Source organism: Erinaceus europaeus, chromosome 9, assembly GCF_950295315.1.
Source record: "Erinaceus europaeus chromosome 9, mEriEur2.1, whole genome shotgun sequence".
NCBI classification, from domain to species: Eukaryota; Metazoa; Chordata; class Mammalia; order Eulipotyphla; family Erinaceidae; genus Erinaceus; species Erinaceus europaeus.
This window is the reverse complement of record NC_080170.1, coordinates 48,333,641-48,353,510: the sequence shown is the minus strand read 5'-3', so window position 1 is coordinate 48,353,510 and position 19,870 is coordinate 48,333,641. Positions and strand designations below refer to the sequence as shown.

Here is a 19,870-nt window from a genome sequence, read left to right as displayed (position 1 = left end):
GGGGAATTATGCAGGTTCTCTTTATTGGAATCCTCTACACTGAGGGGGATGGGGCCTGGTAGTAGTCTGACATGAGGAAAGCCTGTTTGATTGTAAGACAAGTAAGCCAGGTTGAGATTCAGACACAGAAGCTTGACTTCACAGCCGATCCGTCTCACACCCTACCCCAAATGAATCTGTGTAACAGTGAGAATTACCTGCAACCGGTCTCCATTTTTAAGCCAGGTGATTACAGGTGGGGGCACTGCATCTGACTTGCATTCCAATGTCACTTGTCTGTTCCGTAATACAGTGATGTCCCGGGACTCATCAGCTCCGGCTATATTAGGAGGAACTGAGTATGAAAACAAACGTGTCAAAGATGTAAAATGATCCACATCATCGTGGGGGGCTTAACAAATGCAGCTTCTGCTATCTGAAATCAGGCATAAATTTAAAATATTAATCAATTTACAAGGAATTACAAATCAAATATTTTACTGCCCTCATCAGTATTTTTACATACATTAACTGACACAGTTCTTCGAACAGACATATAAATGATAGCATAAGTGTTATAGTCACATTACTATCTTTTAATAGGTAAATAAGATACAGCATAAAGAAATGATTTCCTATCCAGGTTCTATACATGATGATAATTTCCTCTAAATATGAGACTTTCTTGTGGTTTCTGAGATCAAATCCAGAGCCTCACACACATAAGGCATGTGCTCTCCCTTCAGCTCCATTCCCAGTTCTGAACATCAGATAATAATAAAAAAAAAAACTAAATTAAGGTTCATTCATAAACTGCAGATATGTACAGTTTTTCTTAATATGAAGAAATATATCTTTTTATGTGACCCATCTATACAATTTACACGGCAATTAATGGCAGATGTGTAGGGCAGGGGTCAGGGGATTTCAACTACAGCTGTCACTGCCATATCATTTAGGCTAGGATGATGAAACAAAGACCTTCTGGTTTGTTTTATAAATGTCACTCTTTACAAAGAGTAATTCTAACTTCTGTGTTCTATAGTATCAGCCAGAGTTTAGTTGGCCCAGCTTTCCTAGAAGGTAATTTGATATTAAGTTTCAAAAGCCTTAACAGTGTGCATGTAATCAAGTAAGTATATTTACAGAAAACGATCAAAATAAAACAACTAAGAGACAGGTCAATGTGTACGATAAATACCTACATGTTTGCTTACATTGATAAAATATAGGATCTCGGGAGTCGGGCTATAGCGCAGCGGGTTAAGCGCAGGTGGCGCAAAGCACAAGGACCGGCATAAGGATCCCGGTTCGAACCCCGGCTCCCCACCTGCAGGGGAGTCACTTCACAGGCGGTGAAGCAGGTCTGCAGGTGTCTATCTTTCTCTCCTCCTCTCTGTTTTTCCCTCCTCTCTCTATTTCTCTCTGTCCTATCCACAACGACAACAACAATAATAACTACAACAATAAAACAACAAGGGCAACAAAAGGGAATAAATAAATTAAATAAATATTTAAAAAATATATAGGATCTCCCTAAATATTCAAAAATAAGAAACAGAGGGGAGTCAGGCAGTAGCTCAGCGGGCTAAGCGTACGTGGCACAAAGTACAAGGACTGGCAGAAGGATTCCGGTTCAAGACCCCGGTGACCCACCTGCAAGGGAGTTGCTTCACAGGCGATGAAGCAGATCTGCAGGTGTCTATCTTTCTCTCCTCCTTTCTGCCCTCCCCTCCTCTCTCCATTTCTCTCTGTCCTATCCAACAACAACAACATCAATAACAACAATAATAACTACAACAATAAAACAAGGGCAACAAAAGAGAATAAATATTTTTAAAAAGAAATGGATCAAATGATACCATATTCATAAAACAGAATACTATGCAATGGGGAAGGGGGTTGGAGGGGAGGGCCAGGTGGCAGGGAGACGGGTTAAGCACACATGGCACAAAGTGCAAGGACTAGCGTAAGGATCCCAGCTCCCCACCTGCAGAGGGGTGGCTTCACAGGTGGTGAAGCAGTTTTGCAGGTGTCTATCTTTCTCCCCCTCTTTGTCTTCCCCTCCTCTCTCTGTCCTATCGAACAACAACAACAGCGATGACAACAGTAAAATTAACAACAACAACAAGGGTAACAACAAGGGCAACAAAATGGAAAAAATGGCCTCCAGGAGCAGTGGATTTGTAGTGCAGGCATCGAGCTCCAGCAATAACCCTGGAGGAAAAAAAAATACTATGCAAGCACTAAAGTAATAATACCCATTGATCTCCCACTGAGTTAACTGAAGATAGTTTGCCACAAAAAAATAAAATAACGATACAAAAATATACTTAGAAATGTTCATCATATCACTGTTTGAGATAAAAATAAACAAGTAAAAATATATGTTGTATGATGATATTTCTGTGATAAATTTTATATGTAAATGTTTTTTGTGTGCTAATGTTACAGATTTTCATTTGCCCCTTTACCAATTTTATATCCTGTCTTGAAATCAAAGAACAGAAATAATTTGTGCAGGAATAGAACAAATACAAAATAATTCACTGAAGCATCTCTGAAATGTATCTGATCAATCAAATACAAGAATCAGACTTTCAAAAGACATATTTTCTAACGCATAAGCATACTGCATAATTCAGAGTTGCTCCATGGTGCATAAACTAAGGCTTCTAATTAGATACTAGTGTCTGATTGGTGGCAGGGTAGTTAGCTTAGCTTACCGTGAACCCTCACTAGATGTTCTTTATCATCATCTCCTGCAGGACTGGATGCCAGGCAAGTGTATCTTCCTGTGTCTTCCACCTACAATAACCAGATAAGTGAACTGTTCAAGGATTGTTGTTGTTCTTTTTCTTTTTTTTTTTTTGATTAGAATGAATACTTACTAACAGGATTATAAAAGTCTCACACAAAGCAAGATATCATTTAGACAGGACAATATATAAACTACAGTGTTTTTTTTAACACTTATGATTCACACGTACAGTGCTTGCCATCTCTATTATCTTCAAGAGTGTTTTAATAGGGTTTATGTTTTGACTTCATAATGTTTATATGTTAGGTATACTTAACAATCTTAGAGAAAGCAAATAATATATATGTACAAATGCACAGAACCTAGCACTTTACATGGCAGACTAGATACTGAATGTTTATTCACTGCAGACTGAAAGTTCACTTAGAATTGTAGGTAAGAGGATAAAATTATTAAATAAATGAATAAAATATATGTCTAAATGAGTAAAGTACATCAGCTCTACATTTTGTATACTCCTTTGACATACACAGTGAAACAAAAGGCTTATATTGTGTGATGTCACTGTAATTTGGGTCAGTCTGACAGTTGAATCTGATTAAACTGAAAATATGTCTTAAATATTCCCATGCCTAGTTTCACACACCTGACAACATGCAAGCTTAGTCTGTGCAGAACATGTTTTGGAAAATAGATGGTTGAAAAGGAGACCAACTGGGACCACAACAAGACAGGACTAGAACGACTTCAGGAACCCACCAAATCACTGGTGGGTGCAAACACGAATGGCTTGAGGACAGAGAGGAGCTTAGGGAGAGATTAAGTGGCTGGTAACAGACCGGCAGTTTACCAGTTGAGACACCACCTCCAGTCTATTTCACCAACAAAAAGACAGCTGAAGGGAGGAGAGGACTCCCCTAAGACGCACCAAATGCTACTGTGAGTCTCTATTGCTACTGCCCTCAGAATCTGGAGCAGCAGTGGGGGAGGCCCTGTGCTGACACCAGGGGACAGAGAACTAATCAGGAAACTCAGGAGAAGATCTATAGCTCAGGGGCTGTGAGAGTCTCTTTGCATAACCACTGGATTATCTCTGCCCCACCTTGATTTATCTCTTGGTCAGGAGTCAGTAATTAAGCTAAGAAGCCTACTTATAGTTTAAAAGCCCTCAGGCTCTCATAACCTACCCTTTAATTACCTTACTTAGACACAACTCAATCCAGGCAAGAGTGATCAGTAATTTGAAAAGTACTGAGAGAGCGACCTCATAATATACTATATAGAATGGTTAAACCAACAAGAAGAAATATTGGAGAAATGAATCAGGAAAAGAGTCCAGTTAAAAGCCCCCCAAAGGTTGAAGGGCAAAATAATGAGGTCAACATCCAAACACTAGTTAATGAAATAATAACAGGAGTGAGTAAAGATTTGGAAGAATTATCATCAGTAATGAAGAAAAAAAAAAACAAATGAGACTCTGGAAGAAAACACTATCTCAAGGTTACTAGAGAGCTGAAAGGTAAAATAGCTGAGCTAAGAACACAACTAGCTGAACAAACTAAAACAGTATTAGAACAGGGTAACAAAATAGATTAACTCCAGAAAACAGTAGAGGGGAGAGAGAATAGAATAAATGAGGCTGAAGACAGAATTAGCAAGATCGAGGACGAATTAGAGACAACTAAAAAAGAAGTAAGAAATCTCAAAGAGATTAAGAGATACTGAAAACAACAACAGAGACTCATGGGATGACTTTATAAGAAATAATATATGCATTATTGGCTTACCAGAAGAAGAAATAGAGGGAGGGAAAGAAAGCATTGTTCTGGACATAATAGCTGAGAACTTCTCTAGGCTAAACAACATCAAAGAAATAAAGGTTCAAGAAGCCCAGAGGTTTCCAAACAGAATTAACCAAGACTTAAAGACACCAAGACGCAACATATTTAGAATGGAAAGGAATAAGGATAAAGAAAGGATCCTGAAGGCTGCAAGAGAAAAACAAAGAGTCACCTACAAAGGAAAACCCATAAGATCAGCAGCAGATTTCTCCACACAAACACTACAGGCCAGAAGAGAATGGCAAGATATCTATCGAGTGCTCAATGAGAAAGGCTTTCAACCAAGAATACTATATCCTGCTAGACTGTCATTCAGACTAGATGGAGGCATCAAAACCTTCTCAGACAAGCAACAGTTGAAAGAATCAACTATTATCAAGCCTGCCCTGAAAGAAGTTCTGAAAGGTCTCCTATAAATAGTCAGATCACCATAAATAGGCCATATAGCAGAACACTCTAAAACTCTACAAGAATGGCATTAAACTATCTTCAATCTTTGATATCAATAAATGTCAGTGGGCTGAATTCACCTATTAAAAGACACAGAGTAGGAAGATGGATCAGAAAATACAACCCAACAATATGCTGTCTACAGGAAACCCACCTAATTCAACAAGATAAACACAGACTCAAAGTGAAAGGATGGGAAACTATCATACAAACCAATGGCCCACAAAAAATGGCAGGAACAGCTATTCTCATTCTGACACAATAGACTTTAAAATAAATAAAATTTAAAAAGATAGGGATGGACACTATTTAATGCTCAGAGGGTCAGTCATTCAAAAGGATTTAACAATTATTAACATCTATGCACCCAATGAGACGCCATCTAAATACATCAAATATCTACTGAAAGAGCTACAGCAATATATTAACAGCAACACAGTCATAGTAGGGGACTTCAACACCCCATTCTCTCAACTTGATAGATATCCAGGCAGAAAATCAATAAAGACATGAGGGAGCTAAATGAGGAGATAGATAAACTAGAACTATTGGACATTTTCAGAGTCATTCATCCCAAGAAACTGGAATACATATTTTACTCAAGGATAGACCATATGTTAGGCCACAAAGAAAACATCAGCAACTTCAAGAGCATTGAAATCATTCTAAGCATCTTCTCAGACCACAGTGGAATTAAACTAACACTTAACAATCAAAAAAGATTAGTAAGAGTCCCAAAATATGGAAGCTCAACAGTACACTTCTTAACAACCTCTGGGTCAAAGAGGAAATAGAGGAAGAAATCAAAATGTTTCAAAACTTCAATGAAAATGAAGACACAAGCTATCAAAATATTTGGGACACAGCTAAGGCAATACTGAGAGGGAAGTTCATAGCCATACAAGCACACATTAGGAAACAAGAAAAAGCACAATTAAACAGCCTGATTGCACATCTTAAAGACCTAGAAGAAAAAGAACAAAGGAACCATAAAGCAACCAGGACAGAAATCACTAAAGTTAGGGTAGAAATTAATAACATTGAAAATAAGAAAACCATACAAAAGATCAACGAAAGTAACTGTTGGTTCTTCGAAAGAGTGAACAAAATCAACAAACCTATAGTCAGACTCACAAAACAAAAAAGGGAGAAGACCCAATAAATCAGATAGTAAATGAAAGAGGAGATAACAAAACAGACACCCCAGAAATTCAACATATTATGTGAGACGTCTATGGATAACTATATGCCACCAAGCTACAGAACCTGGAAGAAATGGATGATTTCCTAGATACCTACAAACGTGCAAAATTAAGTAAAGAGGAACTAGATAATATGAACAGGCCCATCACAGCTAATGAAATTGAAACAGTTATCAAAAACCTTCCCAAAAATAAAAGTCCTGGACCAGATGGTTTTACAAATGAATTCTACAAAACCTTCAAAGAAGAACTAATACCTCTACTTTTAAAAGCCTTCCAGAAGACTGAAGACACTGGAATACTCCCAGTTTCAATGAAGTCAATATCACTCTGATACCCAAAGCAGACAGGGATACAACCAAAAAAAAAAAAAAAAAAAAAAACTACAGACCAGTATCTCTGATGAACATAGATGCTAAAATATTGAACAAAATTCTAGCCAACCAGATACAACAGTATATTCAAAAGATTGTTCATCATGACCAAGTGGGGTTTATCCCAGGCATGCAAGGTTGGTTTAATATACATAAATCAATCAACATGTTCCACCACATCAATAAAAGCAAGACCAAAAACCACATGGTCATATGCAGAGAAAGCCTTTGACAAAATCCAGCATCCCTTTATGATGCAAAAAATGGGAATAGATGGAAAATTCCTGAAGATAGTAGAGTCTATATATAGCAAACCTACAGCCAACATCATACTCAATGGTGAAAAACTGGAAGCATTTCCACTCAGATCAGGTACTAGACAGGGCTGCCCATTATCACCATTACTATTCAACATAGTGTTGGAAATTCTTGCCATAGCAATCAGGCAAGATCAAGGAATCAAAGGCATACAGTGTGGAAGAGAAGAAGTCAAACTCTCACTATTTGCAGATGACATGATAGTATACATAGAAAAATCTAAGGAATCTAGCAAGAAGCTTTTGGAAATCATCAGGCAATACAGTAAGGTGTCAGGCTACAAAATTAACATTCAAAAGTCAGTGGCATTCCTCTACGCAAACACTAAGTTAGAAGAAGTTGAAATCCAGAAATCAATTCCTTTTACTATAGCAACAAAAACAATAAAATATCTAGGAATAAACCTAACCAAAGAAGTGAAAGACTTGTATACTGGAAATTATGAGTCACTATTCAAGGAAATTGAAAAAGATACAAAGAAGTGGATATTCCATGTTCATTGGTTAGAAGAATTAACATCATCAAAATGACTATACTACCCAGAGCCATCTACAAATTTAATGCTATCCCCATCAAGATCCCAACCACAATTTGTAAGATAATAGAACAAATGCTACAAATGTTTATCTGGAACCAGAAAAGACCTAGAATTTCCAAAACAATCTTGAGAAACAAGAAGAGAACTGGAGGCATCATGCTCCCAGATCTCAAATTGTATTATAGGGCCATTGTCATCACTGTCATTATTGTCATGTATTATAGGGCCATTGTTATCATCTGCTTGGTACTAGAACATGAATAGACAGTGGAATAGAACTGAGAGCCCAGAAGTAAGCCCCCACACCTATGGACATCTCATCATCTTTGACAAAGGTGCCAGACTATAAAATGGGGAAAGCAGAGTCTCTTCAACAAATGGTGTTGGAAAAAAGTGGGTTGAAACATGCAGAAGAATGAAACTGAACCACTATATTTTACCAAATACAAAATTAAATTCCAAGTGCATCAAGGACTTGGATGTTAGACCAGAAACTATCAGATACTTAGAGGAAAATATTATGTAGAACTCTTTTTTGCATAAATTTTAAAGACATCTTCAATGAAACGAATTCAATTACAAAGAAGACTAAGGCAAGCATACACCTATGAGACTATATCAAATTAAAAAGCTTATGCACAGCAAAAGAAACCAGTACCCAAATCAAGAGACCCCTCACAGAATGGGAGAAGATCTTTACACGCCATACATCAGACAAAAGACTAAAGCAAGCATACACCTATGGGACTATATCAAATTAAAAAGCTTCTGCACAGCAAAAGAAACCAGTACCCAAATCAAGAGACCCCTCACAGAATGAGAGAAGATCTTTACATGCCATACATCAGACAAGAGGCTAATAACCAAAATATATAAAGAGCTTGCCAAACTCAACAACAAAAAAACTAATAACCCCATCCAAAAATGGGAAGAGGACATGGACAGAATATTCACCACAGAAGAGATCCAAAAGGCTGAGAAACACATGAAAAAATGCTCCAAGTCTTCGTCAGAGAAATGCAAATAAAGGCAAAAATGAGATACCACTTCACTCCTGTGAGAATGTCACACATCAGAAAAGGTAACAGTGGCAAATGCTGGGGAGGTTGTGGGGTCAAAGGAACCCTCTTGCACTGCTGGTGGGAATGTCAATTGGTCCAACCTCTGTGGAGAACAGTCTGGAGAACTCTCAGAAGGCTAGAAATGGACCTACCCTATGATCCTGCAATTCCTCTCCTGGGGATATATCCTAAGGAACGCAACATATCCATCCAAAAAGATCTGTGTACACATGTTCTTAACAGCATAATTTGTAATAGCCAAAACCTGGAAGCAACCCAGGTGTCCAACAACAGATGAGTGGCTGGGTAAGTTGTGGTCTATATACACAATGGAATACTACTCAGCTATAAAAAACGGTGACTTCACCGTTTTCAGCTGATCAGGGCTCTGTTCTGGCTCCTACGCTATTTAATATTTACATCAATGACCTCCCAGAAACTTCTTCAAGGAAGTTCTACGCCGATGACATCTGCTGTGCAACTCAGGCATCCAAGTTCGACATCCTCGAGGAAACACTCACGAAAGACATGTCTCTGATATCTGATTACTGTAAAAAATGGCGACTAATCCCTAGCACTGCAAAAACGGTATCATCTGTTTTCCATCTACACCATGCCTCGGCCTCGCGTGAGCTTAATGTGCAGCTTGGCGATACGAGAATCCGGCATGAAGCCCAGCCAGTCTATCTTGGCGTTACTCTCGATCGCACTCTGTCATTTCACAAACATCTCATAAAAACTGCAGCAAAGGTGGGCGCGAGGAATAACATCATTGCAAGACTGGCCAGCTCCTCATGGGGCGCGAGCGCTTCCACACTACGATCATCATCTCTGGCATTATGCTATTCCACTGCAGAATACTGTGCCCCAGTATGGTTCCGTAGCCCCCATGTCCACTTGGTCGATTCCAAATTATATTCCTCCATGAGGATCATTTCTGGAACCATCCGTTCCACCCCGGTTCCATGGCTGCCAGTTCTTAGCAACATCGCCCCACCAGATATTCGTCGGGATGCAGCATCATCTAAGTTCATTTCCCACGTCTACGCTCGACCGGACATGCCAATATACGCGGATATCTTCACCCACCCTGTTCAACGCTTGATGTCTTGTCATCCAATCTGGTCTCCTACGCCAACACTGAACTTCTCTGTTCCAGTCTCTTGGAAACAGAGCTGGCAGTCAGCTGAGGTAAAGAACAAACACCTCATCACAGACCCCTGCAAGCGTCAACCCGGCTTTGACCTAGCACGTTATGACTGGGCCCTCCTCAATCGCTATCGAACAGGCCATGGCCGGTGCGCCGCTATGTTCCATCGCTGGGGAGCCAGAGATGACCCGAACTGCCCCTGCAGCTACAGACAGACTATGACCCACATAGTCAACGACTGCCACCTCTCCAGATTCAAAGGAGGTCTCGAAACTTTACATCAGACTCAACCTGACGCTGTTAATTGGCTACGGAAGAAGGGCAAACGCTAGAAGAAGAAAAGCCGATCTTAGATGGTCCTTCAAAAGTTCATGTTAAGTGAAATAAGTCAGAAACAGAAGGATGAATATGGGATGATCTCACTCTCAGGCAGAAGTTGAAAAACAAGATCAGAAGAGAAAAAAACAAGTAGAACCTGAACTGGAATTGGCATATTGCATCAAAGTAAAAGACTCTGAGGTGGGGGGGTGGTTAGAGAATACAGGTCCAAAAAGGATGACAGAGGACCTAGTGGGGGTTGTACTGTTATATGAAAAACAGGGAAATGCTATGCATGTACAAACTATTGTATTTACTATTGAATGTAAAACATTAATTTCCCATTAAAAAAAAAAAATAGATGGCTGGGGTCAGGCTATCACATACCTGAGAAAGTGCACACATTACAGTACACAAAAACCCTGGTTCAAGCCTCTGGCTCCCAATTGCAAGGAGGAAGCTTTTTGAGTGGTTATGCAGTACTGCAGGTGTCTTTCTTTCCCTCTCTCACCTTCTTTTTCTCCTCCTCCCCCTCAAATTCTGTCTCTGTAAAATTAAATAAATAAGTAAAAAAGAAATATTAAAAATATTTAAAAAGAAAATAGATGGCCTTACTCTGAGAGAAATGGAATTTGGAAAAATAAGGGAAAAAATGTCCTATTTTCATTTTTTTTTTTTTTTTTTTACTACCTGAACATCTCTAGAAAGTTTGGAATTTAAAATCTATACTTTCAAAACTGACTTAAAATGTTATGGAAAAACTTTCTGGTAGGTAGCAAAAAGATTTGTAAAAATTTAAGTTCCGGATAAATAAAATCTTCTAAAAAGTATTGGGGGCACCTAAGTAGAAACCAGACAAAACACAACAATACAAAAAAAAAAACAACCGCCTGGAACCACAACCTGTTAAATCTGAGGATAAGGTGAGTGCAGTCAGGCTTGTGCAAAGTGTGCGGGTGAGTATTGAGGAGGCAGAATTGGCTTGGATTCCAAGAGATATCAGCAGGAGGGGAAAGCTGCTGGAACCATCTTGAAGCACACACACGGGAGATATTAGCACTGCGACACCCAAGACTGCATAGCAAAGTGGCCAGAAGCCAGAATAGTCTAAAAAAGGCAGACACAGCTTGGTCTCGAGCTGCAGACAGCAACACCCACACCAAATATCTCAACTCGGGAACCAGGAAAGCAGCCAGAGAAAGGAGGTGGAGTTATATTGAAACACCCACAATCACCCTAGCCACGAAATTACCCTAACTGGACTGCGAGTAACAGGGTTGACAACCCCACCCCCTCAACACTACCTATAAACAATACAGCCACAATGCCACCTGCTGGTTGAACAGTAGAAAACTATGGGGGTAAAAACAAATTCACCATCGTAAAGATTTGCAACAGATGTCTGAGTTTGAATTCAGGAAGCTAAGTAGGAAGGCAATTTAGAACTCCAACCATAACATTCAAATGCAAAGGAAGTAAAACAGAATTCTCTTCACCAAAGAGCTAATAATCACACAAAGAGAACTCTAAAAGGAAATACTGGAAATAAAGGAAACCCTTGAAAGCATGAAAGCCTATATAAGAAGTCTTGTATCTAGAATAAACCAGCTTGAAGACAGAATAGTAGTACTAGAAGATAAAACCAACAAACTCTCAAAGTGCAAAGCAGCTGAAGAAGAAAGGTTTGTGGAAAACGGAGCAATTCTCTGTGAATAGCAGATTCCATCGGAAGAAAAAAAATTGAAAATTGTTGGTGTGCTTGAGAATGAAGAAGAGAGAGGAACAGAGAGCATATTTAAAGAAACTATTGCAGAAAACTCTCCACAACGTGGGCAGTGGTCAAAATATAGGTATAGAATAAGCTGAACAGAAACCAAAATAACTGAACCCCAAACAGCCAACTCCAAGAAACATAACAGTCATACTTTACAAAAGTAAGGACAAGGAAGAAATATTATAGGCTGCAAGGGAAAGGAAGAGGAGAAATGGAGGCATCACAATTCCTCACTTCAGTTTATATTACAAAGCAACAGTATTTAAAACAGTGTGGCATATGAACAAAAATGGACATATGGGGAGTCGGACAGTAGCACAGCGGGTTAGGCGCACGTGGCGCAAAGCACAAGGACCAATGCAAGGATCCCAGTTTGAGCCCCCGACTCCCCACCTGCAGGGGAGTCGCTTCACAGGCGGTGAAGCAGGTCTGCAGGTGTCTGTCTTTCTCTCCCCCTCTGTCTTCCCCATCTCTCTCCATTTCTCTCTGTCCTATCCAACAACAACAGCATCAATAACCACAATAATAACTACAACAACAATGAAAAACAAGGGCAATGAAAGGGAAAATAAATAAACATAAAAAATTTTAAAAAATGGCCATATGGACCAGTGGAACAGGATAGAGATCCCATAATTAAACCCACACACGTATAGGCATATTATATATGCTAAAGACATATTATATATGATAAAGCAGCCAAAACTGTCCAATTAGAGATCCCATAATTAAACCCACACATGTATAGGCATATTATATATGATAAAGCAGCCAAAACTGTCCAATGGGGAAGAGAAAGTCTCTATAACAAATGGTATTGGGTGGGTTGGACAACTACATGTAGAAAATCAAATATAACTCAAAATAGATCAAAGATCTGGATATTAGACCTGAAAGTATAAAATACACAGAAGGATACATTGGTGAAACCTTTTAGGACCTTAACATTAAAGATATATTTTAGGATGAAATTATTTCACGTATTAGTGGGACTTAGTCAAGTAGGGATGAGGAGGGAGAGTACAAAATGAACCATGGATTGGACATGATGTATTGCACCAGAGCAAAGGGTTCTGGGAAGGATAGGAAGAAAACTTTGGGGGCCTACTACATAATAAAATTATATGCATATGTCAATGACTGCACTGTCAAGCATTAACCCTCTCAATAAAAAATAAAAAAGATGTATTATTCGGAGACCCTACCCCATGAGTAAGGGGAACAAAACCAAAAATGAACAAATGGAACTATATCAAACTAAAAAGCATCTACACATCAAAAGACAATTCCATAAGGATAAACAGGAAGCCCAGCAAATGGGCTTGTCTGAATACACTTCAGACAAGCAGTTGATACCCAACATCTATAAAGAACTCATACAGATTAACAAAAAGAAAAAGAACAACCCAATATAAAAGAAGGAAGAAGATATGAATAGATAGTTCTTTTAAGAAGAGATACACATGGCCCACAGACAATTCACTCATTAGAAAAATGCAAATTAAAACCACACTGAGATTCCAACTTACACTTGTGAGAACAGGCTCCACCAATAAAACAAGAGAAGATAAGTGTTAAACAGGATATACAGAGAGAGGAACTCTATTACACTGCTGGTGGGAGTGAAAATTGGTGCAATCATTATGGAGAATAGTATGGAGAATCTTTAAACAAATCCAAATGGAAATATCTTATGGTCCAGCAATTCCACTACTCAAAAGATACAACAACACTGATTTGTAGGCATCTATGCACCCCCATGTTAACAGCAGTTCTATTCACAACAGCAAAATTTGGAAACAACCAAAATGCCCTTTAACAAATGACTGGATAAACAAGTTATGGGACATATACTCAGTGGGGTATTATTCAGCAATAAAAAAAATGATATTGTGCACTTTGGGATAAAGTGAATGGAACTGGAGATTATGCTTAGAGAAGTAAGGAGGGGAAGGACAACTACAAAATGGTTTCACTCATATGCAGAATATAGAGAATTAAACATATGAATGTGAAAAAAGTGTCAACCTTAACTAAGACTATGGGAGAACTACAGTGGTTATCTATGGGGATGGAGATGGAGAAGCAAACCTTTGAAGATGTGAGTGGTGAAAAAAAACTATACTGTAAACCATTACTCAATAAAGCTCTAAAGTTAAAAAGAGAGAAAGGAAGAAACCTAGATACAACATGTATAAATAATACTGCAGGGCATTATCTTCTAAAAGAAGGAGAAAGAGAAGGAGGAGGAGGAAGAGAAGGAGGAGGAGGAGGAGGAGGAAGAGAAGAAGGAGGAGGAGAAGGAGAAGGAGTAGTAGTAGAAGTAGCAGTAGTAGTAATAGTAGAAGGAGGAGGAGGAGGAGAAAAAGAAGTTGTTGAAGTTGTTGTTGACATACAGAAGTAGAGCCATCAAGTTATCACCAGATCTCTCAACATAAACCCCAGAAGAAGCAAGGAGGGAATGGAATGACATTTTTACAGTGTTAAGAGACAATAATTACTAGCCATGAATACACTACCCTGCCAAACTACTTTTCAAGTATGAAAGAGAAATAAAAACCTTCCTAAACATATAAAAACTGAAGGAATTCACCATAACAACCCTGTCTTGCAAGAACTACTGAAAGGAGTCTTACAAGAAAAGAAGAAAAGGAACACTAACTCCAAAGGAGGTAGTCTGTGGTCGAATAGAAATGGGAACACAAACAACAGCAACAACAGGAGCAAACATACAGGGGAGAAAAGAAGGCAGAAAAGACAGAGTGATATGGTTAATATTGGTGAATCAAGGCCAACGATCAAAGACATAGATATCAGAACAGAAACTCTTAAATCTTGATCTTTGCCTCCCTTTTGCAGAAACCATAAGGAAAAGTGTTGGGTGGTATGAGTCAGGAACAGAGGGATGAATATTGGATCATTCCACTTGTAGATGGATCCTGGGAGACAGAAGTAGCAAAGGGAGAACACGGGATGAAATCTCGACTAGGGATGAAACAGTGGAAGGAATAAAGGAAGAGGGTATGGGGGAAGAATGTAGGAAAAGGAAAACACCAAGAATGTGGCTGAGTCCACTGACTAGGTTTCTAAACAATTGAGACTCAGATTCTTCAATGAGCAGAGGTATTTAATCTCTGTTTCTTGATAAGCAGATAGGAAGTAAAGTCACTCTCAGACTTTCCATGAGGGCTCTGGGCGTGGCAGAAAAATAGAGTCAAACACAGGATTAACACGTGGGCAATTTATAATCCTTACTTCTCCTTCTCTAATTTCCATTTCTTTGAGTAAAAATGCACACAAAATATTATCAATAATTTGGTACTCTGCACTTAAAGAAGCAATGATTTTGGTAACATCAGCAGCAACAAAGATTCCATCTAGCTTTGTCTGAACATGACTACAAGTCTACAGCACCAGTTTAAACATCATATCTTAAATGATCTCTTGAAATTCCTAGGTGTGCTTCTTCAGTATTATCACTATTTTCCTATAGTTCACAGATGAGAATATTAGGGCATATGCAGAAAATATCCAGAATATAAGCTTCACTTTTGTTAATAAAACAAACACAAAAGAAGTTTGTAGCAACAGAAGGTTGTTATAATATTTTTGATATACTTTCTCTAATGTATTCACAATCAAATTAATTTCCTTTTAACATAAATTTAAATAAATGTTAAATTCTGTTGAAGTGACCACTGTTTGAAAAATTCAGTCTCTTGAGAATTTCACATTTTAGAAATCAAAAGTGCTCTCAGAGGCCTCATCTGGCTTCTGTATATGCTTATGTGGCACAAGCTAAAAGTCTTTAGGGAATATATCAACACAGCATTGTGAGAATTTCCATAATTAATACAAAAGTATCTTGTTTTTCTACAAGTTTAATATAATATTCTTCCTTGTAGTCATATAACCTTGTAAGCATCTACTGAAACATACATATTGTAATGCCAATCAACTCTTACTAAAGTTACAGAGATCTGTCATACATCCTTGTTCAAAGGCATAATTTCTCATCAATCAGTAAGTGAGAAGTATAACTTAAGATAATATTATAAATGTTGACCCTTACCTGAGCACTGGATATTCGAAGAACCTCTCCTCCTCCAAAAGTTTGCACCTGATCTGTCTGTGGGAGGGGCCGTCCATCTTTCATCCAGGTAATTTTAGGAGCTGGGATTCCAGAAGCAATGCAGGTAAGTTCAAGTAGGTGATTAACAATCACTGATATCTCTAGAGGTTCTTCAGATCCATTGATACGGGGTGGTTCTGTTTAAAGGGAATCAATAACAAAATAAACTTATTATTTGATGAACTGATGCTAATCAGGAAAACTTTAAATGAAAATTCAACTCAAATTTAAGGTAAAATAAGGCGATCAGAACATGGATACTAATGTAAAGCAAATGATTCAGTGTCAGTAGGTGTTATGTGAAAGATTACAGGACACCTTGAAATCACGTGCTAACCACTTTGATTAAGTTCTAGCCAAAGGTCTTCTTCTTCCCTTTTTATTAAATCATTTTATTGCTTTACAAGACTGCTGTTGTATTATGTGTGCGGTTTCTTCTCTCTCTATGACAGATGTCAGCACATCACACTCTCCACCAACTAGCCATCTTCCTCCACCTTAGGATACTGGGTCTCCTACCATCTTCTTCTTCCTGCTGTTTCCTCTGTTAGAGTCCTTGAATCTGCTGCAATAAACCTTGGTTAATTAAAGTTTTACCCTGCTTATTACCTTTCTTTGTTTTTTAAGTTCCACCTATGAGCAAGGTCATCTGGTGCATGCCTTTCTATTCTGATTTCTTTCACTTAATAAGATTCTTTCAAGTTTCATCCAGCTTATAGTAAGAGAGAAATTTTCATGATTTCTTACTGCTGAGAAGTAGTCTATTGTGCATATATGTAACTACTTTTTCAACTACTCATCTGTTAACAGACAACTAAATTGTTTTCAAATTTTGGGTATTACTGCAATGAGTATAGATATGTGCTTAGATCTCTTTAGATATGTATACCCCACTAGAGAAATATAAAAACAGGCTGGGGTATGGATTGACCTGCCAACACCCATGACCAGCAGAGAAGCAATTAAAGAAGCTGGACCTTCTACCTTCTGCACTCCATAAAAATTTTGGTCCATACTCCCAGAGGGATAAAGAATAGAGAAATTTCTAATGGAGGGGATGAGACATGTAACTGGTGGTCAGAACCATATGGAATTGTATCCCTGTTATCTTACAATCTTGATAATCATTATTAAATCACTAAGAAAAAATTTTCAAGAGATACGTATTTTATGTTCTTTGGATAGATATCTAGAAGAAGGATTGTTGAATGTATGTTTATCTGTTATGCATTTAAGGTATTTTATTAGTGATTTAATAGTGATTTATAAGATTATAATAGAATCATAATTTCATAGCACTCCCACCATCAGAGTCCCAAGCCCCCATCCTTTCCAGTGGTAACCACCACAGTTCTTCCAAGATCATAGTTGTGGGTTGACTATATTTATTTCTTCCTTTTTTCATATTTTTCAGTTCTCTATATTCCATATTTGAGTGAATTCATCCCATAGTTGTCCTTTGCTTCCTCACTTCACTAAGCATAATCACTGTCAGTTCCATTCATTTAGTCCCAAAGGACACATTACAGTCATTTTTTTTAACTACTAAGTAGTGCTCCATTAAGTATATGTCCTATGATTTGTTCTTCTCTTTTTTATTTTATTATATTTACATGACTCAAATTAGTGATTTTTCATGCCATTGTTTATAGTATCCCCTCCATATTTTAAACTTTTAATCAGGAAATGAAAAAGCATGCACTAGAGAAGGACATGGGATATTTTTGTAAAGATGTTGGGTAAAGATGACTGACTCCCTGTGGAACTTGATTCCCATTTTTTTCTTCCTCTAAGGTTTGACTTTTTCCCCCCCAGATATTTTAAACTTTCAATAATGAAAATGAAAAGGCATGCACCAGAGAAGCACATGAACCATTTGGGAAAAGATGGGTGACCCCATGTGGAAGCTTATGCTCCCTTATATTTTTTGTTGATACCCATTTTTATTCTAAAGTCTTGCCTTCACTTTGTTTCCAAGCTACACCCACACCTATTACAACTTCCAGGTGTCCTTCCTTTTTCCTCTTCCCTTCCAGATAAAAGAATCAAAACTTGACTTCCTCAAGTGTTCTCCAGATTCTCTTCCCTTTCAGTGATGGGGCAAAAACAAAGGTTCCTGGCCACAAAGTTGCAGGTACACATGGATTCCTATTTCCCCAAACCCTTACCAGTACTTGTTATTTCTATTCTTTCAAATGTATGACATTTTCACAAGTGTAAAATGCTCAAAGCAGTTGTCAGATAAATGCAATTTATCGGTGTACCTTCAATTGCATTTATCTGACAGCTACTTTGAGCAATTTTCATGTTTTTTGACCATCTGAGTGTCTTCTTTCATCAAATTATTCAGATTGTATATATATGTGTGTGTCATCATAAGGACTTCACCATTATAAGTCAAATTTTTTCCCAGATAGAGATAGAGAGACAGAGGGAGAGAAGGAAAAATGTCACAGCATTGGAGCTTCCTCTGGTGTGGTGGGGCATAGGCTCAAACATGAGTTATGTGGATGATAAACGAAGTGCACTATCCAAGAGAGTTATCTTGTTAAAACCCACTTTTCTGTTTTTAATGTTTTTATTGTTGTTACTGAGTTTTGTGAGTCCTTTAAACATTTTGATACCAGACCTTTGCATGTAAAATCTTCTCCTATTCAGCAGGTTGTCCTTTTTCTTGGGTGATAGTTCTTTTTTCTGTGCGAAGCTTTTCACTTCGATGTAATTCCATGGTTTAGTTTCAATTTTGTTTTCCTTTCTGTCGAACCTAAGCCTCTAAAAACATTTCCAAAGCAAACACCATGTGGTATCCTGTCAATGATTTCATCATTCAAATCTTTGATCTACTTAAAAAAAATTTTTTTTACTATCTTTATTTATTGGATAGAGACAGCCAGAAATTGAGACAGTAGGGATAGAGAGGGAGAGAGAAAGAGAGAGACCTGCAGCACTGCTTCACCACTTGCAAAGCTTTCCCCCTGCAGGTGGGGACGAGGGGCTCGAACCCGAGTCCTTGCGCATTGTAACAGGTGAGCTCAACCAGGTGCGCCACTACCCAGCCCCATCTTTGATCTACTTTGAGTTGACTTTTGTGCACAGTGAGATACAGTGGTCCTGTTTCATTCTTCTGTTTTGACAAAATCTAATTTTTCCCAACATCATTTATTGAAAAGGCTCTCCTTTATCCAACTTAGGTTCTGGGACGCATTGTCATAAATTAACTGTCCATATGTATGAGGGCTTATTTTGGGGCTCTCAGTTCTATCCCATTGATTTGTGTGTATAATTTTTTTCTAGTAGCACAGAGTTTTGATTACTACAGCCCTGTAGTACAGTTTGATGTCAGGAAGCCTAATGCCTTTGTTCTTCTTTTTCTCAGAATTGCTTTTGCTATTATGGGTCTTTTCTAGTTCCAGTTAAATGCCTGTAGCATTTGTTCTGTTCCTTTACGGAACGGACTTTGATAGGGATTGCACTGAATCTGTATATTGCTCTGGATAGGATGGTCATTTAAAAATATATATATATTTTATTTATTTATTGGATTGTCTCTATCAAGAAATCAAGGGGGGATAGAGAGGAAGAGAGAGAGGAAAAGAGACACCTGTAGCACTGCTTTACCACTCTCAAAATTTTCTTCCTGCAGATGGGGACCAGGGTCTTAAAACCAGCTCTTCGTGCACTGTAAGGAGTGTGCCCACTCAGATGCAGCCCCTCAGCCCCACAGGACGGTCACTTTTAACTATGCGAATTCATCCAATTAAGGAGGATACAGTATCTTTCCATTTTTTTATGTCTTCTAATTCTTTTATTAGTGACTCGTAATTTTCTATGTATAAGCCTTTCACCTTCTTTGTTACATTTATTTCTAGATAGCATTCTTTTGATGCTATTGCCAAATGGATTTCTTTCTAAACTTTTTCTACTTTACTGTGTGTATAAAGGGATGCCACTGACTTTTGTACATAATTTTGT

At 38.1% G+C, this 19,870-nt stretch overlaps 1 protein-coding gene across 2 annotated transcripts in view; it reads right to left on the bottom strand.

The window, feature by feature from the left end:
• The window catches only part of HMCN1 (hemicentin 1), a 453,341-nt gene that overhangs the window by 88,900 nt on the left and 344,571 nt on the right, over positions 1–19,870 (bottom strand). For both annotated transcript variants that reach the window (XM_060197833.1, XM_060197834.1), the window contains exons 69-71: positions 15,839–16,035; positions 2,706–2,787; positions 198–334 (exon numbers count right to left, since the gene is read on the bottom strand). In XM_060197833.1, the coding sequence (XP_060053816.1) occupies positions 198–334; positions 2,706–2,787; positions 15,839–16,035 (416 nt within the window). The remainder of the gene's footprint in view (positions 1–197; positions 335–2,705; positions 2,788–15,838; positions 16,036–19,870) is intronic.